General features: G+C 47.6%; 1 protein-coding gene across 2 annotated transcripts in view; it reads right to left on the reverse strand.

The window, feature by feature from the left end:
* The window catches only part of ITGA11 (integrin subunit alpha 11), a 198,807-nt gene that overhangs the window by 58,653 nt on the left and 113,689 nt on the right, over positions 1–26,465 (reverse strand). For both annotated transcript variants that reach the window (XM_029066654.2, XM_029066653.2), the window contains exons 3-4: positions 10,011–10,111; positions 1,951–2,042 (exon numbers count right to left, since the gene is read on the reverse strand). In XM_029066654.2, coding sequence (XP_028922487.1) covers positions 1,951–2,042; positions 10,011–10,111 — 193 coding nt within the window. The remainder of the gene's footprint in view (positions 1–1,950; positions 2,043–10,010; positions 10,112–26,465) is intronic.

A 26,465-nucleotide genomic window follows, 5' to 3' on the forward strand; every position in this document is an offset into this window, starting at 1 on the left:
GAGCCCCAGCTGGGACAGAGACGGTGTCCAATCTGGTTATCTCGTATCTCCTCCGGCCCTTAGGATATTTCTTGGCACACAGTAAGTGCTTAACCAATACCATTTTATTATTATTTTGGGAAGCAAATCTGTCTTTTAACTCTCATCCTCCTGCCTCTAGGGTGTTTGAGGAAAGGTCAGGAGTAGGGACTTACATAGTTAACTGCTGACATATCTGGCTCACGGGGGCTAAACAACAACTCCACTCCCGCTCCCCTAAAAAAACCAAAATCCAATAGGTCTTAGGTGGTCAGTGCTCTGGTTTAAATTGGACAGTCTGCTTTTCAGCTGGCTTGTTCCCAGTACAGTACTGGATAGTCTTGTGTCTATTTCTCCTCTTTTTCACCCCAAACCTCTTTCCAGTGTAACTTCTGCTCCGAGGTCCACTGCTAAGACATAACACTATTCATTTCAATCATTCAGTCGTATTTATTGAGCAATTACAGTGTGCAAAACACTGTACTAAGCATTTGGGAGAGTACAATGTAACAATAAACTGACACATTCCCTGCCCACAATGAGCTTATAGTCTAGAAGGGGAGACACTCATTAATGGAAATAAATGACGAAATTACGGTCTTCACAAGGACCTGGGAGGGGAACGCAGAGGCTCTGGAGTAAGTGAGGGACCTGAGGGGTCCCTCTGGAGAAACATCCTAAGACTGGGAGAAACTGGTTTTGTTCTGGGCGAAATGGATTTCGTCGTCATCATCATTGTTATTGTTATTCTTATTACTGTTATCACTATTATTATTTTGTTAAAGGCTTACTATGTGTCAAAAATTGTTCTAAGCACTGGGGAAGGTGCAAGTTAATAAGTTAGGACCCAGTCCCTGTCCCACATGGGGCTCACAGTCTAGGTATGAGGGAGAACAGGGATTAAGTCCCCCTTTAGAGTGGTCATTCCACTAAACAGTGTCCTGTCGTTGGGAGGTGATCTAATTCCTTTATCCATTTTCTCCTCCCTGGCAGGCATATGATTTGGAGAGGGGAGGGGCACACTGACCAACAAATCTCCTATCCAGAATCCCCTGGGGAACCTGAAACCTCTCCAGCTTACTCTGGACTCCTCAGTTCCAGAAAGGCCTGGCCTGAACTCGTCAGTCAGTCGTGTTTATTGACCGCTTACTATGTGCAGAGCACTATACTAAGCGCTTGGGAGAATACAATAAAACAATATAACAGATACATTCACTGCTCAAAAGGGGCTTACGGTCTATAGGGGGAGACAGGCATTAATAGAAATTAATAAAATTACCAATATGTGCTGTGGGGCTGCTAGAAGGGAGACCCAGGCTCCATTGTTCTTCAGAGTGGACTCGTCCTGGGAGACCTCCTAACCGGTCCAGCTCTAATCTGAGCCTAATAGCTTAAACTGGAACCAGAAATCACTTTACTTGAGAAGCAGTATGGCCTGGTGGATAGAGCTTGGGCTTGTGAGTCAGGAGGACCTGGGTTCCAATCCCAACTCTGCCATTTCTCTGCTGGGTGACCTTGGGCAAGTCTCTTCACTTTTCTGGGCCTCAGTTCCCTCATCTGTAAAATGGGAGTTAAGACTGTAAGCCCCATGTAGGGCAGGGACTATGTTCTACCTGATCAACTTGTATCTACTCCAGCGCTTAGTACAGCGTCTGACACATAGAAAGCACTAAGCAAATACCATAAAAAAACTGGCTCCCTTTCCTAACTCCAGAAGGAAAGGAGCAACCTAAGGTAATTCTCCAGACTTCTTGGAGACTGGGGAAGAGTGAGACTGGGAGTCCAGTCCAAAATGCTGTGGAAATAAGGGCACTGAAAACTGGAAGGGGGGGGACGTTGAAGTTGGTCCCTGTGCACCAGGGGTTAAAGACCACAGAGACCTCCCAACATGTGCCCCCCTCACCACAAACCCACCCGTGTCCCGGTCCTTACCACAAAACTGTTATCCTTGGGGTTGGTGGTGAGGCTCAGGCCCAGGCGCATGTTGTCTTTACGCTCCGACACGTTGGAGAGCGTCACTCGTCCTGAGAGGGAACAGCCATGTTACATTGGGGATGGAGTCAATCAGTCAGTCCTGTCTACCGAGCGCTTACAGTCTGCAGAGCGTTGTACTAAGTTCTTGAGAGAGGACAATAGAGCGATAGAACAGAGACATTCCCGCCCACAATGAGTTTACAGCTTAGACGGGGAGACAGACATTAATGTGAATAAATGAGTGACAGATAAGGACATAAGTGCTGTGCAGCTGGTGGTGGGGGGATGGATAAAGGGAGCAAGTCAGGGTGACGCAGAAGGGAGTTGAAGAAAAGGAAAAGAGGGCTTAGTCAGGGAAGGCCTGTTGGAGGAGATGGGCCTTCAGTAAGCCTTTGAAACGGGAGGGGTGTAATTGTCTGTGGGATATGAGAAGGGAGGGTGTTCCAGGCCAATGGCGGGATATGGGCGAGGGGTCATCTGCGAGATAGAGGAGATCGAGGTACAGTGAGCAGGTCGGCATTAGAGGAGCGAAGTGTGTGGGCTGGGTTGTAATAGGAGAGTAGCGAGGTGAGGTAGGAACCGGCAAGTTAATGGAGTGCTTGAAAGCCAACTTTGAGAAGTTTCTGTTTGAAATTCTTTGGAAGAGGTGGATGGGGGAGGACATTCCGAGGCTGGGCCTGCAGCCCCACATCCTTTCCTTCCCCGTGACACCTCAACTTCATGGAATGCCTTTCTGCTCCAAAGCTTTTTTTACATGACCCCTCATTTTTGTCTTCACGACATCCATAATAATAACGATTGTGATATTAAACACTGGGATAGACGCAAGGTAGTCTTCTCAGACCAAGTCTGTGCAGTAGAAGAAAATCAGGTGTTATCGCCCCATTTTCAACCGAGGAAACTGAGGCTCCTAGAGGACACGGGACTTAGCCTAGGCTGGGAAGGGCACCACAGTCTTCTGCCTCCCAGAGCCAGGCTGTTCCTCCTCGATCACATGCTCTCTTGGGTGAGTCCTTTCTCATTGAGCTTCTAAGTTAGGGTCCCTTTTCTTTTCATGGTATTCGTTAAGGGCTTCCTATGTGCCAGGCACTGTACTAAGCACTGGGGTGGATACAAACAGAGCAGGTTGGACACAGTCCCTGTCCCACGTGGGGCTCACAGTCTCAATCCCCATTTTAAGTCATTAAGGCCCACATAAGTGAAGCGACTTGCCCAAGGTCACACAGCAGACAAGTGGAGGAGCTGGGATTAGAACCCATGACCTTCTGACTCCCAGGCCCGAGCCCTTTCCACTAGGCCGCTCCTCTTCCCTGGTAAGCATCTCGAGGGCGGAAAGCACATCTACAAGTCTTATTGTACTCTGCCAAGCACTTAGTTCAGTGTTCTGCACACAGCAGGTGCTCAATCAATACTCCCGAGGGATCGACTGGAAGGGCATTTACTTGATTCCTTCAGTTCAGGGGAGCATCCGACTATCCTAAGAACCGGGGGGGATTTCCCTTAAAAAGCCACCCGACCTCTCGATGCTCTCCGGCATCCCATCCCACTCCAGGTGGTCCTCAACTTCCCACTGGAGTGGCCACCAGGGACATCTCAGGAAGGCCATGGCTCACTCTCCCCATGAATGATGGGAAACATTCATTCATGCATTCAATAGTATTTATTGAGCGCTTACTATGTGCAGAGACAGCACTGGCCTAGCGGATAGAGCCCGGGTCTGGGAGTCAGAAGGATCTGGGTTCTAATGCCGACTCCATCACTTGTCTGTTATGTGACTTTGGTCAAATCACTTCACTGTTCTTTGCCTCACTTACCTCATCTGTAGAATGGGGATTAAGACCGTGAGCCCCGCGTGAGACAGGGACTGTGTCCAATTTCATTAGCTTGTATCTACCCCAACACTTAGAACAGTACTTGACATGTAGTAAGCGCTTAACAAATCCCATCATATAAGGAAGAGGAGCTTCCTATTTTAGGGATGGCACCCAGAGAAAACCCAGCTGCACGGAAATTACTGAGGAAAACTTTCACATCGCTTCCTCGTTCTCCGTCTTCTCCTGAGGGATGAATCCCACAGGCAGCGTAACTCCTTCCTGTGGCTATTCAATTTCCTCTGAAACGGCCTCTGAAACGCCTGAAAATTGGGAATCTCCAAAAATGTCCGCCTTCGAGATGTTAATTTTAATGCCTTCTGGCATCCAGCACACATGACTGAGTCCCTCAGCGCCACTGGAGGCTTTTCAAAGATGATATAACGACCTCAAATGTTTTACAGCTTTATGGCTCTGATTTTGAACTCCCCAAGGGTAGACTTGCTTCTTTCTGCCCCATCAACTCTCCAGGAAAGCTCCCGGTGAAACGGGCTCCAAGGGAATCTGTTTTCTTGCTTTTATACCTGAATTCCATCTGTTCCTCACCTTGTTCCCATTCAGTTCTAGAGTTATTAATAATAATTACGGGATTTGTTAAGCGCTTACCATGTGCCAAGCACTTTTCCAAGTGCTAGGGTCGATAAAAGGTAATCAGGTTGACCCACATGGAGCTCACAGTCTTAACCCCCATTTTACAGATGAGGTAATAATAACAATGTTGGTATTTGTTAAGCGCTACTAGGTGCCAAGCCCTGTTCTAAGCGCTGGAGTAGATACAAGGTAATCAGGTTGTCCCACGTAGGGCTCACAGTCTTCATCCCCATTTTACAGATAAGGTAACTGAGATACGGAGAAGTTAGATGACTTGCCCAAAGTCACACAGTTGACTAGTGGCGGAACGGGGATTAGAACCCACGACCTCTGACTCCCAAGCCCAGGCTCTTTCCACCGAGCCACGCTGCTTCTCGTTGTGACTTGGCGCGGCCTAGTGGAACGAGCACAGGCCCAGGAGACAGGAGACCTGGGTTCAGATCCTGGCCCTGCCCACTTGCCTGCAGTGTGATTCTGGTCTAGTCGCTTCTCTGCATCTCAGTTTTCTAAACTGTAAAATGGGGATTATAGATATGTTCTCCCCCCTCCCCCGCCACCCCCAGACTGTGAGCCCGAGATGGGACAGGGGCTGTGCGTGACCTAATCCTATCTACTCCAGTGTGTAACACAGTGTTTGGCACATAGGAAGGGCTTAACGAATACTATCATTATTATTATATTGAGACAAGGTGTAAAACACCAAGCAGACCACACGGTGTAATGGATAGAGCACAGGCTTGGGAGTCGGAAGGTCATGGGTTCTGATCCCAGATCTGCCACTTGTCTGCTGTGGGATCTTGGGCAAGTCACTTCACTTCTCTGGGCCTCAGTTATCTTATCTGTAAAATGGGGACTGAAACTATGAGCCCCGAATGGGACAGGGATGGTATCCAACTCGATTTACCTGTATCCTTCCCAGTACAGTGCCTCCACATAGTAAGCACTTAACAAATACCATAACTACTATTATTATCATTATTATTATTATTATACGGATAGACCAAATTCTGCCCTCCTATCCTTGTACCTCCAATGCCTGGTGGTCTGTGGAGGGAAGGGGTGATTGAAAGGGGATAATTCATTCAGTAGCATTTTTTGAGCGCTTACTATGTGCAGAGCACTGTACTAAGTGCTTGGAATGTACAATTTGGCAACAGATAGAGACAATCCCTGCCCAGTGATGGGCTCACCGTGTCAACACTGAAATCCATGGACAATCCAAACTCTCATTCACCAATAAACGCAACCACCTCTCCCTCCAAATTTTTCACCAGAGCTGCTGATAATAAACAATACTGATCATAGATAATTATAGATAATAATCCCCTTCTAGACTATAATATTGCTGTAGACTGGGAACATATCAACTAACTCTGGTATACTGTACTCTCCCAAGTGCTTAGTACAGTGCTCTGCACACAGAAAACCCTCAATAAATGATATTGATTGACTGACTGATAATAATAATAATGAAAATAATAACATGGCACCTACTGAGGAGTGAAATGAGAACGTGCAACTCCCATCTCCTCTTTTCCCTTTGGGGGAACCAATTAATCAGTTAATTTACAGCATTTATTCAGCACTTTCTGTGTGTAGAGCAGTGCACTAATTGCTTGGGAGAGGAGGAAGACTCAGGGTCTGGCCTGATTTCAGTTCCTGTCTTCTAGAGAGACTCTGAGAGTTGGTGGAACAGAATAATAATGATAATAATCATGGTATTTGTTAAGCGCTATGTGCCAGGCATCGTACTAAGTCATGGGATGGATACAATCAAATCAGGTTGGACTATGTCCCTGTCTCACACAGGGCTCACCGTCTCAATTCCCATTTTACAGATGAGGCCCAGAGAAGTGAAGTGATTGGTCCAAGGACACACAGCAGACAAGTAGCGGAGCCGGAATTAGGACCCAGATCCTTCTGACTTTCAGACCTGTGCTTTATCTACTAGGCCACGCAGCTTCCCACAGTTCTGACCCACCTCTTCTTCAACCTTTTGACCCTCCCAGAAAGGTGCCAACGTTTCACAAGGACTAATGAATAGCTGGGATTTGGCAAAATGCCACTTTTGTTACTCTCTAGGCAGACGTGAGAGGGTGTGGCATTTTGCACTTTGCCTGTTTTGTGGGACGGTTTTTAACAATAATAATAATTGTGGTGTTTGTTAAGCCCTTACTGTATGAAAGGCACCATTCTAAGTGCTACAGTAGATACAAGATAGTCAGGTTGGACACAGTCCCTGTCCCTCAGGGGACTCATGGTCTCAGTTGGCAGGGGGAGGAATTAAGGCACAGAGAAGTGAAGTGACTTGCCTGAGGTCACCAAGCAGGCAAGTGGCAGAGTCAGGATTAGAACCCAGGTCCTGTGACCTACCCCCAAGCCTGCTGCTTCAACAGTGGCCAGAAAGTGACCCTCCAAATTTGATTCCTGCTGTCCCAAATGCGAACGACCCTGGCCAATCTAGAACCATGATTCCCTCCTTCATATTTCTGCATTCCTATTAAACACAATCACTCCGGGAACAATCCTTGAATCCCCACACCACACAGCCTTCCTAAAATCAGAAGATAATGGAGAAGCACCATGGCCTAGTGGCTAGAGCATAGTCCTGGGAGACCAAAGGACCTGGGTTCTAATCCTGGCTCCACCACTTGTCTGCTGTGTGACCTTGGGCAGGTTGCTTCACTGCTCTGTACCTCAGTTCCCTCAACTGGAAAATGGGGATTAAAACCGTGAGTCCCATGTGGACAGGGACTATGGCCTACCTGAAGATCTTCTATCTAACCCCAGGGCTTTGTACAGTGCCTGGCACATAGTAAGTGCATAACTAGTCCTGTCTTATGCTGTCGAGTCCTTTCCGGCCCACAGCGACATCACATCTCTCCCAGAACGCCCCGCTCTCCGTCTGCAATAGTTCTGGTAGCGTAGTCATAGAGTTTCCTTGGTAAAAATCCGGAAGTGGTTTACCACTGCTGTTTTCCATGCAGTAAACTCAAGTCTCTCCCCCTCGACTCTCTCCCATGCCACTGCTGTCCAGCCTGGGTGAGTTTTGACTTGTAGCAGATTGCCTTTCACTCTTTAGTGACTGGCCAAGTTAGGAAAATGATAGGCCTCTCTGCTTGACTCTCCCCCCCGTAGCCGAGACTTGTAATAATAATGTCGGTATTTGCTAAGCGCTTACTATGTGCCGAGCACTGTTCTAAGCGCTGGGGTAGACACAAGGGAATCAGATTGTCCCACGTGGGGCTCACAGTCTTAATCCCCATTTTACAGATGAGGTAACTGAGGCACAGAGAAGTTAAGTGACTTGCCCAAAGTCACACGGCTGTCAAATGGCCGAGCTGGGATTTGAACCCATGACCTCTGACTCCAAAGCCCGTGCTCTTTCCACTGAGCCACGCTGCTTGTAGAGTACTGGAAACTCTCCAGGTGTGACCCTGAGAGGGGGCATAACAAGTAAAATTAAAAAAAAACCCAACTCATCGTCTTAATACCATAAAAAAAAAACTCTTGTCGTCCACCCTGGCTTCGACCTGAACTCGTGACCTCAGCAGCATTGAATGATAATTGTCTGGAGCAACCCCATGTGACATGGACTGACTGTCAGTTTGGCTCCATATATTCTGAGACCTTTCTTTTGACAGCATTCCGTTCCTTCAACTTCCTTTCTTTGGGTCCCACGGAAAGATCAGGGGAAGCCCAACGGTTTCCTGGTGAAACCCAGGGCCCGACCCCGTCCAGGAGTTGGTGTAAGGATCAACGGGGGAAGATCTAGAGAGCGTAATGAAGCTGTTCTGGAAACCCAAGGATTTCCTAATCCTTCAGTGTTGCTTCCCTTGACTTCTCTCCCATGCCGGGGGCCAGAGGATGGAGTCGTGGAATGTGGAGTCTCACGGTCAGCTGGGATGGGAGGATGGGGATGGTCGGGATAAGACCGACAATCCTGGAGCTGGCGGAAGCCTGCCGGGGTCGAATGACCAACCGCCCCCCGCCGCTGAGGGAGGAGAGTCGGCAAACACTTTCCCGCCCATCAGAGGAGGTATGGGAATCAGAGGATCTGGGTTCTCATTCTGGCTCTGCCACTTGCCTGCGGTGTGACCTTGGGCAAGTCACTTAACAGCTCTGTGCCTCAGTTTTCTCATCAATAAAATGGAGATAAGATATCTATTCTCTCTCCCGCTTAGACTGTGAGCCCCAAGTGGGACAGGGACTGATTAACTTGTAACTACCCCAGTTTCAAGTGTGGCATTTAGTAAACACTTAAAAATTACTGTTGTTATTCTTATAAAAGTCTGCAGCTCAATTAAAGGGTGCAACTTTCTTCAGTTAATCATCACAGTGGCATTTATTGAGTGCCAGAGCACTGAACTGAAGCTCCTGGGAAAGTACAATATAAAAATCAATCAATCAATTGAATTTATTGAGCATTTACTATGTGCAGAGCACTGAACTATGTTCTTGGGAGGGTCCAATGCAACAGAATTGGCAGACACATTTCCTGACCATAACGAGCTTCCAGTCTAGAGGACAGATTGCTTCCTCCCCTCTTAGTAAATCCACAGCACACTGCGTGGACTTAAGCGACCTTCTACACTCTGAATTGCCAACTTCCTCCGTGCTGATCAGTCAGAGCAAAGGCCTCAGGAGGGTTATCTGGCAGTCCTCGATTCTCTGTTGCGAAAACAGGGGACTGATTATTGATGAAGAAATGCTTCCCTCACCTTGGAAACTGTCTCACTCCACACAAACGAAGCCCCAGCCAAGCCTCATAAGCCCCAGTGCACTAAGTAATGACCGTAACAGTGGATGGCTATTGCAGGAGAACACGGGCTGTAAACAAGAGTTTGCAGAATTCCTTAAAGAGTGCTCACTAAAGCCCCGAATAATAACCTCAGCCACGAATGACAGATGGAACCTTTTCTCTCCTGTCTCCGAGAGACGATTCTCACACCAGGCCATATCAGGCAGAGCAAAATTTCACCTATAATAACTTTTAGCCTGACCAGATTTCAAGCCGCATTTAAGTGAGACTGGGAGACTATCATTTCCATTGATATTGAGAAGCTTTTTTTGTGTGTGTGCGCCCACCGCTGGGTATATTTAAGACCAAGAGAAGTAGTGTGGCCTCCTGGAAAGAGCACAGGACAAACAGCCAGAGAGCCTATCTTCTAATCCAATCAATCAAGGCCATATATTGAGTGCTTACTAGGTGCCGAGCACTGTACTAGGCGCTTGGGAGAGTATGGTACAACAGAATTAGCAGACCCATTCCCTGAACAAAATGAGCCTAGGGTCTAGATGGGGCTTATCGTCTAGAAGGAGCAAGTCACTTGACTTCTCAGTGCCTCAGTTTCCTCACCTGAAAATGGAAGTAGAATACCTGTTCTCCCTCCCCGACTGGGAACCCCATGTAGGACAGGGACTGTGTCCTTTCTGATTAACTTGCATCTACCACAGCGCTTAGAACGGTGTTTGGCGCACAGTAAGTGCTTAACAATTACCTGCCCAGCCCATCCCCCACCCCCGGAGAGCCGGCCAGGGCAGCAGCCCAAATACCTAAGTTGAGCTTGGTGCAGTTGCCTTCGATCACCGGGCATTTGTAAACATCTCCGGTCCTCTGGTGCCCGCTGGTTTCATAGGGGGCTCCCACCACCAGCCTAGGTCGCAAAAAAAGAAAAATCAATCAATCAAGCGATGGTATTTTTTGGGTGCTTACTATGTGCTGAGCACTGTACTTAGCACTTGGGAGAATTCAATACAACAGAACTCGCAGATGTGTTCCCCGCCCATAACAAGCTTACAGTTTAATAGGAATAGGTTCTGGCTTTCAGCAACTTGAGGAACTCATCTTGGAACAGGTGGAGACCCTGTTGGGAGGGAAAGTGGAGCAGAGAGAAGGCAGGAGAGGCCTAAAGAGAGTAACTTTTTTATGGCATTTGTTAAGCACTTACTATGTGCCAGGGACCGTTCTTAGCGCTGGAGTAAATTGAGCTGGACACAGTCCATGCCCCACATAGGGCTCGCTGTCTTAATCCCCATTTTATATATGGGGTCACTGAGGCACAGTGAAGTGACTTACCCAAGGTCACACAGCAGACGAGTGGCAGAGCCAGGATTAGAACCAACTAATCAATTGTGTTTCTTTTTATGATAATAATAATTTATTATTAAGAGATGTGCCTTCAATAAGGCTTTGAAGGTGGGAGGAGTGATCATCTGTTGGAAACGGAAAGGGAAATAGAGGAGGAGCCGGTGAAAGAGACTGAGAATGAGCACCCGGAGAGATAGGAGGAGGCTGTGAACCCAAGCTTGGATATGTTTCCAGGAGAAGGGGGTGGTCGACAGTGTCACAGGCAGCTGAGCAGTCAAGGCAGAATAGGATGGAGCAGGGGCCTTTGGATTTGGCAAGAAGGGGATCACTAGTGACCTTTGAGAGGGTAGTATCTGTGGAGTGAAGGAGGTGGAAGTGAGATTGGAAGATGTCAAGAAGAGAATTAGAGGAGAGGAACTAGAGACAGTGGGTATAGACAACTTGCTCAAGAAGTTTGGAAAGGAGTATGAGGCGAGAGATGGGGAGATAACTACATAAATACAACGTACATAAGTGCTATGAGGCTGAAAGAGGGGTGAATAAATTGTGCAAATGCTAGTGCAAGGGGGATGCAGAAGGGGAAGGGAGAAAAGGAAAAAAGGGCTTAGTCAGGGAAGTCCTCTTGGGGGAGATGTATTTGTGAAATAATTTATGAAATTTATAAAATAAAGCATTAAAAGTGGGGAAAGTGATCGTTTGTCAGAAATGGAGAGGGAGGGAGTTCAAGCCAGAAGCAGGATGTGGGTTGAGGAGGTAGGATTAGAACCCATATCTTCTGACTCCCCAGCCCTGTGGCTCCTTCCACTAAGGCTCGCTGCTTCTCTTTTTAACAATATAGAATACAAGGGTACAATATAACGACATAACAGAGTTGATAGACACATTCCCTTCCCTAGTTGTACTGATTTGCTTGGATGACCACCTCAGTTAGCCTGAGAAATGTTCTTTCTCTAAGCAGGCAACCTGTTGGAAACTTAAATTTTTATAGATGAGATAACTGAGGCCTAGAGATGGGATGTGACTTGCCCAAGGTCACACAGCAGGCTGGAGGAGAGCTGGGATTAGAACCTAGGTCCTCTGACTCCAGGCCCACGTACTTTCAACTAGGCCACATTACAGATGGATTTAGGGAGAAAAGGGTGGACTTTCCCATTTGCAGAAGGGATGAGGAGGCCTCAGTAGGTCTTAGGTGAAGCTTTCTAACCTCCTTCCAATGACAGGAGTCAATCATATTGAACATTTACTATGCGCAGAGCACTGTACTAAGCACTTGGGAGAGTACAATCGAACAGACACTTTCCCTGCCCACAGTGAGCTGACTGTCTACAGGGGCAGACAGACATGAATACAAATAGATATATTACAGATATGGACACTGAGTGTTGTGGGGATGGGAGGGGAAGATGAATAAAGGGAGCGAGTCAGGGCGACGCAGAAGGGAGCAGAAGAAGGTGAAAAGAGGGCTCAGTCAGGGAAGGCCTCTCGGAGGAGAGGTGCCTTCAGGAAAGTTTCGAAGCGTGGGGGCAAGTAGAACACAGGGGCTCCTGGGGCTCCACAACCACCAGGAAAGAATAAAGCCTTTTACGCTCAACAGAAGGCTGTCTGAAATTAAGCTCCTGCAAAATCAGCAGGAGAAAGGGTCCCCACAGAGCCGGATAATGACAAGGATCTAAATATATCCACCTATTACATTTGCCTAATTTTTGACCTGCCGTGAGTCGCCCAATTAACTGGGCCTATAAAATGTGCTTGTCTAGACGCTGGCCATTTTGGCTACTTATTTTTATGGCTGTTTATGCAGCGAAAGGCTCCGGCATTCTTTTCAATTTAAAAACGGAGCGCGTGACTCTCAGGTGCCGGGTTGGGTCATCCTGACTTTTCCTCTTAACGGGAACCTGGACGGGGCCCGAGCCTTCTATTTTCCAGGCAGATGGTGCCCTGGCTGGGAAGCACGGTAGGTGGCTACTGGGAGGATTAAAAATGTGGTTGGCCTCTCTCCAGAACTTTCACCGGAGCTGGCACCGAATGCTCCACTGTGTCCGGAAAAGGTCATCTCACCCGCTGGAAAGTGGAAGCTTATTGTGGGCAGGGGATGTGTCCATTATATTGTTCTGTTGTATTCTCCCAAGCTCTTAGTAAAAGTGCTCTTCACACAGTAAGCACCCAGTAAATACCATCGAATGATTGCTTGACTGGAAGAGGGCGGGCAGCCTCTCCCTCTGCCTCATTCTCAACTGCGGCTCACCACCCTGCTCAGAAGCAGCGGGAGAAGCAGAATGGCCTAGTGTAACGAGCACGGGCCTGGGAGTCGGAAGGACCTGGGTTCTAGCATCGGCTCTACCAGTTGCTTGTTGCGTAACCTTGGGCAAGTCACTTCAATTCTCTGGGACTCAGTTTCTTCAACTGTAAAATGGGGATTCATTTTCTCCCTCCTACTTAGACTGTGAGGCCTCATATGGGACAGGGACTAATTGACTTGTACCTACCCTAGCGCTTAGAACAGTATTTGACAAACTTAACAAATATCACTAGAAAAAAAAATCAAAAAAACTCCCTCCCCCTTCAAATCCACCTACCCCAGCTTTCCCCGCCTTCGAAGTGGAGATAGTTGAAATTTCAAGTCAACTTTTTTGCTTTCCTCAAATGATTTTTCTCCTTCTTGGGGTGTTCGTTGAGTACTTGCAGTGAGAATCAGCATGGCTTATTGAAAAAGCACAAGCCTGGGAGTCAGAAGATCTGGGTTCTAATCCCAGCTCTGCTAATTCCTTGCCGTGTGACCTTGGGCAAGACACTTAACTTCTTTTACCTCAGCTCTACTGTTCTCCCTTCTACTTGGACTGTGAGCCCCAGACGGGACAGGGCCCGTGTCCAATCTGATTAACTTGTATCCAAGAAAACTCTACGGATATACTACCAGAATGATTGTAGATGGAGAACGGAGCGTTCTGGGAGAGACGTGTCTGTGCTATCTCCATAGGTCGGAAACGACTCGACAGCATAAGACAAGACGAGACCCCAGTGCTTAGTACAGTGCCTGACACACAGTAAGAGCTTAACAAATACCATGAAGAAAACAAAAATACACCCAAATCTTCTCCTCCCAACTCCACGGTCCAAAAAACACAAGAGCAGGGGACTTCTGGCCCCTCTGCACTTCCAGCGTGGCTGCAAACAGCACCCTGAGAGCTCAGACACTGAGATGCAGGTGATATCATCCGAGTCTCTGTTTCTGTACCAGTCAGGGGACACACCTGCTGAAAATGGAACTGTCCTGAATAAAACTGGGCTTCCCTAAACTACCCTTCCTTCCCTCGGTCCTAGAACTCCCTCCCCCTTCATATCAGACAGAAGCATAGCAGCAGCATGGCCTAGTGGAAGTCAGAACAACCTGATTCTAATCCTGGCTCCACCGTATACCTGCCGTATGACCTTAAGCAAGTAACTTCACTTCTTTAGGCCTCAGTTTACTCATCTGCAAAATGAGGATTAAGACCTATGAGCCCCATGTGGAACAGGGACCTTGTCTATTCTGATTAGTTTGTATCTAGCTCAGCACTTAGTACAGTGCCCGGCACACAGTGAGCCCTTAACAAATACCATAAAAAAAAAATACAGGAAGCGGGCAGCTCTCCGACACATTTCAGAGAGTGCCCCAATCCTGTCAGTGATCTCAATGGCTCTTCTGCTGGGCTTCGGATTTCAGGCCCCAAACCCTCCTCTTCGTAATGGGGTAACCGTTGACGTTCGTAAAAAAAATGTCAAGTTCACCACAGAGAGCGGCTAAATTGCTCAGGGAGAATTGGCATGACTCCCTCTTCCCGCAGCCTCTACCCTCAATCCTTATATAGTAGTTTGTCTTCGGGCCGGTTCCTTGTCACGTCTGCTTAGGACAGAGCTGCTATCCTCCCCGCCGTGGCCATCAAACAATAAACCCAAAAGGTCCCAAGAGAAGGCGGCTGAATTTCTTCAGGGGCTGTGAGTCACGGACCCCAGAAAATTGGTTCTAAAATTCCGACGGCGGGGGAGACTGGCCACAAAGTGTAAAGGAATCAGGTTTTCACCAGATTCTTTAGCGATGAAAAATGTGGCACCTCCGGCAAATATTTCCCCTTCCCCACCTCCCACCCCCACTGCCTGCTTAAATGGGCCTTTCAAAAATAAAGTAGCAGTTTGTTCTCCTGCAGAGGAGTCCTTGTGACGGAGCCAGATGTGGCCTCCCCCTGCTCTGACCTAGTTGATCTTGGGAAGAGCTGGGAAGGGAGGACCCTGTGTTGGGGCCCAGCCTTGGGGCAAGAGGTGTCCTGTGGAGTACCAGGCAGGACTAGGGAAAGATAAACTTAATGCCTGCCACAGCCTTCCACCGTCATTTCTCCCGATTCCCTCACTAATCCATATTGCCGGAGGATTGGGTGACCATGTTGCTGGGAGTGTGGGAGGCCATGTTGCCGGGGGGTGGGCGCCCATGTTGCCAGAGATATGGGTGGCGTGGAGGTGGCCATGTTGCCAGAGATAGGGGGAGGGGAGGCCGGGCGTGGAGGTGGCCATGTCGCTGGGGAGGTGAGGGCAGCTGGGTTACTGGGCGATGAGTGTGGCCATGTTGTTGGGGCACGGGGGTACCAATGTTGCTTGGAGGGCGGGGACCCCCATGTTATTGGGGCTGCGGTCGACCCTGCTGCTGTGGCATGGTTCCTAAGGGGGGGCGGATGGTCACGTTGCCGGGGGTGGGGATGGTCATGTTTTTGGAGGCGAGGACAGTCATACTGCTGGGAGGAGGGGGTGTTATTCTCCTCTTGGAGCTCGGACTCAACTTGTGAATTCTGTGATGGAGTGGAAGAGAAGGAAGAAAGAGGAAAGGAGGTGGGGTAAAGGAAAAACTGCAGGGACCAATCAGGAATGAATCTTGGTTGGGCTGGGCCGTCTGACCCAGTTTTCCCCTCAACAGGAGGAGGCATGATCTGGAAACGTCTAGACAAGGGAGGGAGAAGCAGACAAGGCAAAACTTCTGGTCTTTTCTAGTTCTCCTCAACCTATTAGTAGTAGTAATAGTATTTACTGAGTGCTACTTAGCACAATGCCCTGGATTAAATGCTTGGAAAGTCCAAAACAAAGGAGTATAACATTCCCTGACCACAAGAATTTTATACTCTAAAGGCAAGCGAATCTTAAAAATATTCCTGGAGCAATCAAAAGAAATAATCCAATGTATGATTAAATGAACTTATACACTGAGTTGGAGGATGGGCATGGCCTAGTGGCTAGAGCCCGGGCCTGGGAGTGAGAAGGACCTGGGTTCTAATCCCAGTTCCGCCACTTGTCTTCTGGGTGACCTTGGGCAAGTCACTTCACTTCTCTGGGCTTCAGTTACCTCCTCTGTAAAATGGGGATTCAGACTGGGAGCCCCATGAGGAATATGAACTGTGTCCAATCTGATTAGCTTGTATCTACCCCAATTGCTTAGAATAGTGCCTGGCACATTGTAAGCGCTTAACAAGGTCTGCCCATGCCCTGCCCAATTTGGATGCCACCAGACCTCGGTAAAACCCACGAGTGACCAAGTCTTAGGTCTGAGGAAGGGCTTTGGGACAGTAAAGGACTGGATTTCCCTATAGAGGGTCTAGGCATTGCTCGTGACCATCACCCCATCTAAATCCATAAATGTAAAGAGACCTGATTTGCTTTGAAGGCAGCATCTGATCCCAGCCAAAAATAGCATCTACTGGCATTTCTTAAGCTCTTTCTCTGTGCCAAGCGCTGTACTAAGCTCTGGGGTAGATACATGATCAGCAGGTTGGATGTAGTCCCCGCTCCACATAGCACTAGTGGTCTAAGTAGGAGGAAGAACAAGTATTGAATCCTCATTTTACAGAGAAGAAACTGAGGCAAAGAGAAGCAAAATGGCTTGCCCAAGGTCACACAGCAGGCGAGTGGTGGAGCCTGGATTAGAACGCAGGTCCTCAGACACCCAGGTCTAGGCTCTTTCCACTAGGCCACACTGCTTCAAGCTCTCTGAAATCTAGCTGTTATTTTACCTGATGAATAATATGTCTGGATGACATCAGCTCTCCAGAAGAGAACTCTCTCATCAGATGCTTCCCTTGCTGACTGGCAGAGTTGAAGATTGAGGCTTTCTCTTTTCAGTGATTCAGACCAAGTCCAATTAGGTCTAATCTTCCAGAGGGATGTCTCTACCACTTGGGTCTCTTTGCCAAGAACTGGGAATGGGGAGGCTGACTCAGAAAGAAGCCCAGACCCCTTGGACTTGCAAGCTCAACTAAATGAACCTCAATTTTTGGTAAGATTTGAAAAGCCACTGGATTCTTCCCCACTCAAAGAGGTTTTCAATCCTGTCCTTTGCAGGGACAGAAAGGTCAGAGGCCTGCTCCTCAACAGAAGCAGTGTGGCCTACTGGATAGAGTACGAGCTTGGAAGTCAGAAGGACCCGGATTCTAGTCCTGGCTCTGCCACTCGTCTGCTGTGTGACCTTGGGCAAGTCACTTCACTTCTCTGTGGCACAGTTACCTCATCTGTAAAAAGTGGACTGAGTCCTATGTGGGGTAGGAACTGTTTCCAACCTGATTAACTTATATCCAGCCTAGTGCTTAGTACAGTGCCTGACAACGTAGTAAGCACTTAACACATACCATAAAAAAATGATGCTTTTATCCCCATTCCCCAGGGCCTCGATCACCTTGCCCCCTCTTCCCTTTGCTCACTAATCTCCTACTAAAGCCCAGACTGCACTCTTCACTCCTTTAAAGTCAAGCTATTGGGTGTCCGAGAACTTGGACTCTAATCCTAGCTCTGCTACTGGACAGCTGGGTGACCTTGGGCAAGTCACCTAACTTTTATGGCTCTCAGTTTCCTCATCTGCAAATGGGAATTACATATCTATTCTCCCTCCCCTCTAGAGTGTGACTCCCTTGAGGAAATTGAGGCCCAGCAAAGTGAAATGACTTGCCCAAGATCACACAGCAACAAAGTAGCAGAGCCAGAATTAGAATCCAGTTCCTCTGGGCTCAGATCAGGTCTGTGGCCCCTGCTATGTATCCCTGCCATGGTTCTTCCACCAGTTCCAAGGCACTCTCAATCAATCAGCTGCAATTACTTAGTATATACCTTGTGCAGAGCACTGTACTAAGTGCTTGGGAGAGTACAATACAAAAGAATTATATGACATGTTCCCTTCCCATAATGACCTTACAGTCTAGAAAGGGAGACAGATATTAATATGAAATCAATCAATATTGAGTGAGTTTCCATCCAGTTTCCGCCCGATACTGTATTTTCCCTCCTTGTTTCAGAACGTTTTTATCTCTTCTACGGTGGTCCCAGCCTGTGTCACTAGGCCCAGTACAATCTGGCAGTCATTCTATCAGTCAGTCAATCACATGTGAGTGCTTACTGTGTGCAGAGCACTATACTTGGGAGAGTACAATATAACATTATCAAAGACACATTCCCTGCCCATAAGGAGCACACAGTCTAGAGGAGGAGACAGACATTAATATAAATACGAATATATAAATATAAATAAGTGACAGATACGGACAGGAAGGTTGTGGGCTGGGAGAAGGGGGAGAATAAAGGGAATAAGTCAGGGCGTTGCAGAAGGGAGTTGAAGAAAAGGAAAAGAGGACTTTGTATGACCTTCAGTCTGTCACAGACTCTCTGGGCCTCTGTTTCCTCATTTGTAAAATGGTGGTGAGAAGATCCCTGCTTTCCATCTCTCTTAGTTTGTGAGCTCTGTGTGGGACAGGGTCTGTGTTCAATCTGATGAATTCGTATCCATCTCGGCACTTAGCATGGCGCTTGGCACAGAGAGGGAGCACTTGAGATATCTTAATTATTCAAAAAGGACTCGACATCATCCCAAAACGTCCCTCTAATGCTAAATAAGTGTCAGATCGCCCGCCTCAGAGAAGAGACATAGCTGGAGACAGTCCCCCAAGCAACCAGCTGAAGGAGGAAAGGCCTGTCTAAAAATAGTCCTGTTTTGGTTCCCAAGAGATGAAGTCAGTAACCTCCTTGTGGGCAGGGAACATGCCTACCAAATCTGCTGTATTGTACTTTTCCAAGCACTTAGTACAGTGGTCTGCATACAGTTAGTGCTCAATAAATACCACTGACCAGTCGGGTCCCATTCCGGGGTCTGTCATGACAGGGCTAAGGAGACAGAGTCAGCATATCTCTCTGGAAACTTGGCAACTGAAGAAACCTCTCTTTCCATTTCTGGAGAGATGGAGGGCCGGATGGGCTTCGGCCGACTGGGGGAGGGAACCCCGGGGAAACACCGAGGGGAGGTGAAGTTCGGGGGGGTCTCCCCTGCAAGACCATCGTGTCTCTGACGTCTATAGCCCGGGGAGCAAAGCCGCACAGGCAATGCTGGAGACCAGGCCCCTAGGCTCAGGTGGGAAACGAATCATTTTTCTCTTCTCTTACATGACTTGAAGAAGAGATCTCTCATGTCAGAGCTTATAGAATCCCTGGTAATCCTCTAAGTGCATGTGTGTATGCGTGTACGTGCATCTCCTCGGCTTCCTAAACTGACGTTGCTGAGGGTACTATTTCCCTTGGTCCTGCACTTCAGACTTGAAGAGGAGACCTCTTGTGTCAACAAGAAGCAAAACCTATGGATTCCCCGGTAAACCTCTAAGAGAGAGAAAGAGTGTCTCTCTCGCTCTCTTTGTCTTCCAAAGTTGACAGAGCTGTCAGGACTATTTCTGTTGCTCCCCCACTTGAGTCTATACTACAAGTCTCTGCCCTGACCACCTTTATAATAGTAAAGCGTTTACTGTTTTTGTTTTTGTTAAGCGCTTACTGGGTGTCAACCACTGTACTAAGCACAGGGGTAGCTACAAGACTGTCAGGTCAGACACAGTCTCTGTCCTACTTGGGCTCCCAGTCTTAATCCCCATTTTATATATGAGGTAACTGAGGCACGGAGAAGCGAAGCCACTGGGCTCCCAGTCTGGAGGACGGACAGGTATCGAATCTCAATTTTTTTTAAAAAAAAAGTGGTATTTGTTAAGCGCTTACAATAGACAGGAGCTTTTCTAAGCACTGAGGTAGACACAGTTAATCAGGTTGGCCACAGTTCCTATCAGGGCTCACAGTCTAAGCATTCATTCACTCGTATTTATTGAGTGCTTACGTTGTGCAGAGCACTGTATTAAGTACTTGGAAAATACAATTCAGCACTAAAGACAGACAATCCCTGTCCACACCGGACTCACAGTCAAGAAGGGGGGAGACAGACATCAAAACGAGTAAACAGGCATCAATGTAAATAAATAGAATTATAGATATACACATAAGGTATCTCTCTAGTAGTCTGATATCTCATAAATATCTCATAAGTACTCTCTCTAGACTGTAAACGCCTTATGGGCAGAGAGCAGTTCTACTCATTCTGTTGTACTGTACTTCCCCAAGCGCTTAGTACAGTGTTCTACACATAGTAAGCGCTCAATACATTCAATTAAAATAAATAACGGATATGTGCACAAGAGCTGGGGGACTGAAATTGGGAATAGAGTGAATAAGTGCATATCACTCTGTAAAGTTCTCAACAAGTGCTGTTGACTGACCAAATTCCCCTCCAAACTACAACTACAAGGAATGTTTCTAGCCCCAAATCCCCAAGGAGGTCAACTGTTTTTCATTAACAGGCTGTCGAGAGTTGTGCAAACATCCAGGGGGCTCTCAATGAATACCCTTCCCATAAACACCACTACAGTTTACACAGGCCATTGATCCGGGGTTGTGAGGCAGAGAGTGGAAAGCGGTATTCTACGGTCAGCAAGTCGTGTACTTGATTGGTTTTCCCGGTAGAGGGGAAGGGTTAGGTTGAACCATCCACACTCTCTGGCTCTGATCAACGATGGTGCTTTGCTCTCCCCCATTTTACCCTTGTGGAGGGAGACCACAGTTTGAACGGCCGAGTGGAAGGAGGATGGGACTGGGAGTGCAGGACCTGGGTACTAATTCCGGCTCCACAACCTACCTGCTGAGTGACCTTGGGCAAATCGCTTAACTCCTCTCTGCCTCAGTTCCCTCATCTGTAAAATGGGGATTAAGATAGAGTCCCATATGGAAAAGGGACTGTGTCCAATGTAACTATCTTGTATCTACCCCAGCGGTTAGTACGGTGCCTGGCACATGGTAAGCTCTTAACAAATACTATAAAAAATAAGAGACCCTCGTAAAGGCTGCGCTTCGGCTTAGAGACATCATTTCTGGGGAGAATCAGTGGAATTCTATATTTAGTAAGCTAGGCAAGTGCTTAAGACCACAGAAATCAAGGTAGTCTTAAAATGAACTGGGAGCAAAAGCCGTCGAAGTCGTCATTAAAGGGGCGGCAAAGCCACAACTTCTGCCATTCTCTCCTTCCCACATCAGACAGATCACAGCTCTCTCCTCACTCAGATCCCTCCTCCAGACCGTAAACTCGTTGTGGGCAAGGAACACGTCTACCAACTCTACTGTATTGTCTTCTCCCAAGCATTTAGTACAGCGCTCTGCACACAATAATCGCTCAATAATACGATTGAATGATTGACCCCTTCTACAATCCCACCTCTTACATCAAGCCTTCTCTGATTGATTTCCCAGTCCCTCAAGCCTTCAGCCAACTTTAGCACTGATGAACTTATTTGCACCTTCCTCAGCCTGAGGAAGCTTATGAACGGGTACTCATCTATTTTAACAACTCTTGGTTGTAAATATTTTTATGTCATGTCTCCTTTGAGGGCAGGGGACAGGTAATTTATTTATTTTGTACCTCCCCAAGCACTTAGGAAGTGGGTGTTTAATAAATGCTACAGAGGGGAAAAAAAGGGAGGGGGGAGAAGGAGAGAGGAAAAAAAAATTTAAAATGATCATCTCCAAGTGATGCTTCCCCAGTTAAAGGTAAAGGGATGTAGACAACCTCCTGGGTACTCAAAAAAAAAAAAAAAGCAGCTGAAACCTTTGGAAGCTGGGGCTGAGGGCTGAAGACCCCACCTCAAACAGGGCAGTTTGGTGGAAGGAGCAGAGGACAGGGGTCACGAGACCTAGGTTCTAATCCCGGCTCGGTCACTCGGTTTTTTTTTTTTTTGATATGGTTTTTGTTAAGCACTTACCATGTTTAAGGCAATGTTCTAAGCACTGGGATAGATACAAGATATTCAAGTTGGACATAGTCCCTGTCCAACATGGGGCTCACAAGCTTAATCCCCACTTTATAGATGAAGTAACTGAGGCACAGAGAAGTGAAGTGACTTGCCCAAGGTTACCCAACAGACAAGTGGCTGAGCTGGGAATAGAATCCATCCTTCTGACTCCCAGGCCTGTGCACTAGCAGTGTTTTGCACACAGTAGGCACTCAGTAAATATGATTGAATGAATAGTAATAGTAGCACCGATAGTTATTAAAAGTCCACCGGGGTCAATGAATTTGGGAAAATGTAACAGAAGTCGAGGAAGTTTCCTATCCCCAGGGAGCTTTCACTTTGATGGGGAAGACAGACATAAGCATATTTTGGCCTTTCCCTGGATTCTCTGCTTTTCTTTTCTTTTTCAGAGCTCTTCCAGTCGATAGAGCACAGGCCTGGAAATCAGAAGGCCCTGGGTTCTCATCCCGGCTCTCCCACATGTCTGCTGTGTGACCTTGGGAAGTCACTTCACTTCTCTGTGCCTCAGTTCTTTCATCTGTAAAATGGGGATTAAGAGTGCGAGCCCCATGTGGGATAGGGACTTGTCCAGCTGATCAACTTGCATTTAACCCAGCACTTAAAACAGTGCTTGGTACACAGTAAACACTTAACAAGTACCATAATTATTATTATTATTATTATTGCAGACCTGTTCCACCCATCCAGGGTAGAAGCTCTCCCTCTTTACCTCAGAGTTCTCCAGACACTGCCAGTCACCCCCTAAGTCCCGAGAGCTCAGATTCTCCATCCAAACTCTCCCCGTCGCCCCGGCCCGGCCCCTTTTCACCTGAGTCCCGGATACACATCAATCCGCGGAATATTTTCATAAAGCCGGGTTTTCTCACCAAATATTTCAGTCTCGCAGGAACAAGTCAGAGGGGGAAATAGCAGGTCTGGTTTCAGAAGCCTCAAACTGGTGGAAGAGGAGGAGGGGTGGAACAAAGAGGATCTATTCTCACCAGATATTTTGATCCATGGAAAATTTAATCTCCAGGATGTGTTCAAGGGAGGCTAATGCGTTCAAGATGGAGTGGGATGAACCACTGAGTAGGGGGAGAGTCCAGGGCCGGAAAACCACGCGGAGGCAGTGCCCAGTGCTTAGTACAGTGCCTCCAACACTTAATACAGTGCTTGGAACATAGTAAGTGCTTAACAAATACCTAATCATTATTATTATTATTAGATGGGATGGGGCAGAAGCATCACCCTTGCCTGGGTTGGATCACTCAATCAGTGGCATTTATTGCGTCCGTACTGTGTGCAGAGCACTGGACTAAGTGCTCTGGGGAGTACAGCACAAGAATATACCAGATGCATTCCCTGCCCACAGTGAGCTTATAGGCTAGGTGGACTGTAAGTCTAGAGGATGAATGAACACCAGACCCCTACTGTGAAAAAGCCTTCCTCAGAATGGCAAGATGGGGGTTGGGGGGGGGGGGGTCCTCCTGTCTATTTAAGGAGAGTCTGGAGCTCTGCCATGGACTGCCAGCACTGAGGGCCACCAAGGCCCACCAGAGAGGGTGAGGACCTCCAGACAGCGACGTGAGAGGCCAAAGGTGGTGAGAAGTCCAAGGAAACTGATTATTGATCACTGACTTACTCTCTGGAAGAGTTCACCACTTCAGGGAGAATGGCCGTTTTAGAGTGGGTAACACAGATGATTCCATTAGCAGGTAGAAATGACGTGCTGAGCTCAATAATAATAATAATAGTATTGGTTAAGCACTAACTATTGCTGTTAACGGTATCTGTTAAGTGCTTATTATGTGCCAGGCACTGGAATAATAATAATAATGGTATTTGTTATGCACTTACTATGTGTCAAGCACTGTTCTAAGCAGTGGGGTAGATGCAAGGTAATCAGGTTGGACACAGTCCCTGTTCCACATAATAATGTTGGTATTTGTTAAGCGCTTACTACGTGCAGGGCACTGTTCTAAGCGCTGGGGTAGATACAGGGGAATGAGGTCGTCCCACGTGAGGCTCACAGTCTTCACCCCCATTTTACAGATGAGGGAACTGAGGCACAGAGAAGTGAAGTGACTTGCCCACAGTCACACAGCCGAGAAGGGCCATTTTACAAATGAGGTAACTGAGGCACAGAGAAATTAAGTGACTCTCCACACTGGGGTAGATGCAAGGTAATCAGGTTGGACACAGTCCCTGTCCCTCATGGGGTTCAAGGTCTTAATTTCCATTTTACAAAGGAGGTAACTGAGGTACAGAGAAATTAAGTGGCTCGCCATACTGGGGTAGATGCAAGATAATCAGGTTGGACACGGTGTCAAGCACTGTACTAAGTGCTGGGGTAGGTATAAGATAATCATATTGGGCACAGTCCGTGTTCCTCCTGGGGCTCATTCTTTAAGTGGGAAGGAGGGCAGGTATCTAACCCCCATTTTACAGATGAAGGAACCTGGAAACCGAGGCCCAGTGAAGTTAAGTGACATGCCTCAACTAACCCAGTAGGCAAGTGGTAGAGCTGGGATTAGAATCCAGATCCTCTGACTCCCGGTGCCATGCACTTGCCACTAGGCCATCCTGCTTCTCTAATAGTAGTAACTGTGGTATTCGTTAAATGCTTACTAAGTACCAGGCACTGTACTAAGCACTAGTGTAGATGCAAGCTAATCAGATCGGGCACAGTCCACGTCCCTCATGGGGCGCACGGTCTTAATCCCCGTTTTACAGATGAGGTAACTGAGGCACAGAGGAAGTGAAATGACTTTTCCAAGGTCACACAACAGACGAGTGGCAGCGCTATGATTAGATCCCAGGTCCCGTGCTCTTTCCACTAGGCCATGCCGCTTCCCAATCAATTCTAATTGAGTGACCGATTGATAATACTATGCTTTAATGAAAGGATTGATTGTCATCTTGTGAATTTCCTGCCTTTTAGCAGCACTGTCTTTGAATGGTTCTGGGCAGCGGAGAATAATATTTACTTTAGAGTGCCTTCTGGGGGAGGGAGCAGTGCACTGTTTTTCTCTGATCTGTGCTCTGCGAACCAAGAAAGTGATTAGAATCTCACATCTCCTGACTGGTTCCCTCATGATTCCAACTGAGCCATGATAAATGCAATCAACTCTACTCTCCACATACTAGTGATCACATTTCCTGAGCTCTCTCGATCAATCCAGCTATTTATTGAGCGCTTCCTGCGTACAGTGTACCGAACTAAAAGAGTGGGAGAGTCCAGTACAGTAGAGTTGGTAGGCAAGGTCCCTGCCCACAAAGAGCTGAATAATTGATAATATGCAATTTACGGATTGTTTACGGTATCTGTTAGTGCTTACTATGTGCCAGGCACTTTACTAAGCATTGAGAAGATCCACACGGGGCAAATAGTCTGAATCCCCATTTTACAGATGAGGTGACTGAGGCACAGGGAAGGTAAGTGACTTGCCCAAAGTCATCCAGCAGGGATCTCCAGTGGGAGAGTGTTCTCTAGTGACTGGGCCCTGAGCCCACTTCTCCCTTTGGGGTCAAAGAGTAGTGGACTGTGGACTATTTATTCATTCAATAAATACGATCGAATGGGTGAATGAAGGCGAACGTCCCCCACCTCCGCTTCCCCAGGGGGCTCCTTATCAGTGGCTAGGGTAACGCCGACACTCGAGCCAATTTTCGGATTGTCCAGTTTGTAAACACAGCGGAGAGTGGGCAGCGGGCCTACCGACACCCCTGGGACCCGCGGCCCCGAAGAGTTACCCAGAAGCCTCCTTCCCAACCGAGTCAGAGTGTCCGGTTACAGGCCCTGGGGACTCTGGGATCCAGATGGGGAATCTCAGGAACTCCCGGCTTCTGGCTTTCGGCCATCAGAAGGAACGAAAACAAAAGGCCAGGAGGAAGAGGGAGTTTCTCCTTTCAGTTGTCCTTAGGGTTCTGGGTCGGGGAAGGCAGGAGGCCCAGGCCTATGGGGCGTTCTGCCTGGATGCTGTGGCCTTGGATCACTTCCCTCCGTTTTCTCTGGCTACGGAACCCAGCAACCTTCCGGGAAGTCGACCGTCGTTCCTCAGTCCAGCCATCTCTCCCTGTAAACTTGTTATGAGCAGGGAATGGGTCCATTAATTCTGTTGTATTCTCCCAAGCAGTTAGTACAGTGTCCATCAGTCACGTGGCTCAGTGGAAAGAGCACGGGCTTGGGAGTCCGAGGTCATGGGTTCGAATTCCTGCTCCGCTGCCTGTCAGCTGTGTGACTTTGGGCAAGTCACTTCACTTCTCTGGGCCTCAATTCCCTCATCTGTAAAATGGGGATTAACTGCGAGCCTCACGTGGGACAACCTGATTACCCTGTATCTACCCCAGTGCTTAGAACAGTGCTCTGCACATAGTAAGCGCTTAACAAACACCAACATTGTTATTATTATTCATTCAATCATATTTATTGAGCGCTTACTATGTGCAGAGCACTGTACGAAGAGCTTGGAATGTACAACTGTATTTGAGTGCTTACTGTGCGTACTTACTTTTTACTAATCACTTGGGAGAGTACGATATTAGAGGGGAAGACAGACATTAATATAAATAAATTATAGATATGGACATAAGTGTTGTGGGGCTGGGGAGGTGATGAATCGAGGAAGCAAGTCAGGGTGACGCAAAAGGGAGTAGGAGAAGAGGAAAGGAGGGCTTAGTCCGGAAAGGCCTCTTGGAGGTTACTGATTGATTCAGTGGTATTTACTGAGCACTTACTGTGTGCAGAGAGTACACTGTACTAAGTTCTTG

The sequence above is a fragment of the Ornithorhynchus anatinus genome, chromosome 5 (genome assembly GCF_004115215.2).
Source record: "Ornithorhynchus anatinus isolate Pmale09 chromosome 5, mOrnAna1.pri.v4, whole genome shotgun sequence".
Lineage (NCBI taxonomy): Eukaryota > Metazoa > Chordata > Mammalia > Monotremata > Ornithorhynchidae > Ornithorhynchus > Ornithorhynchus anatinus.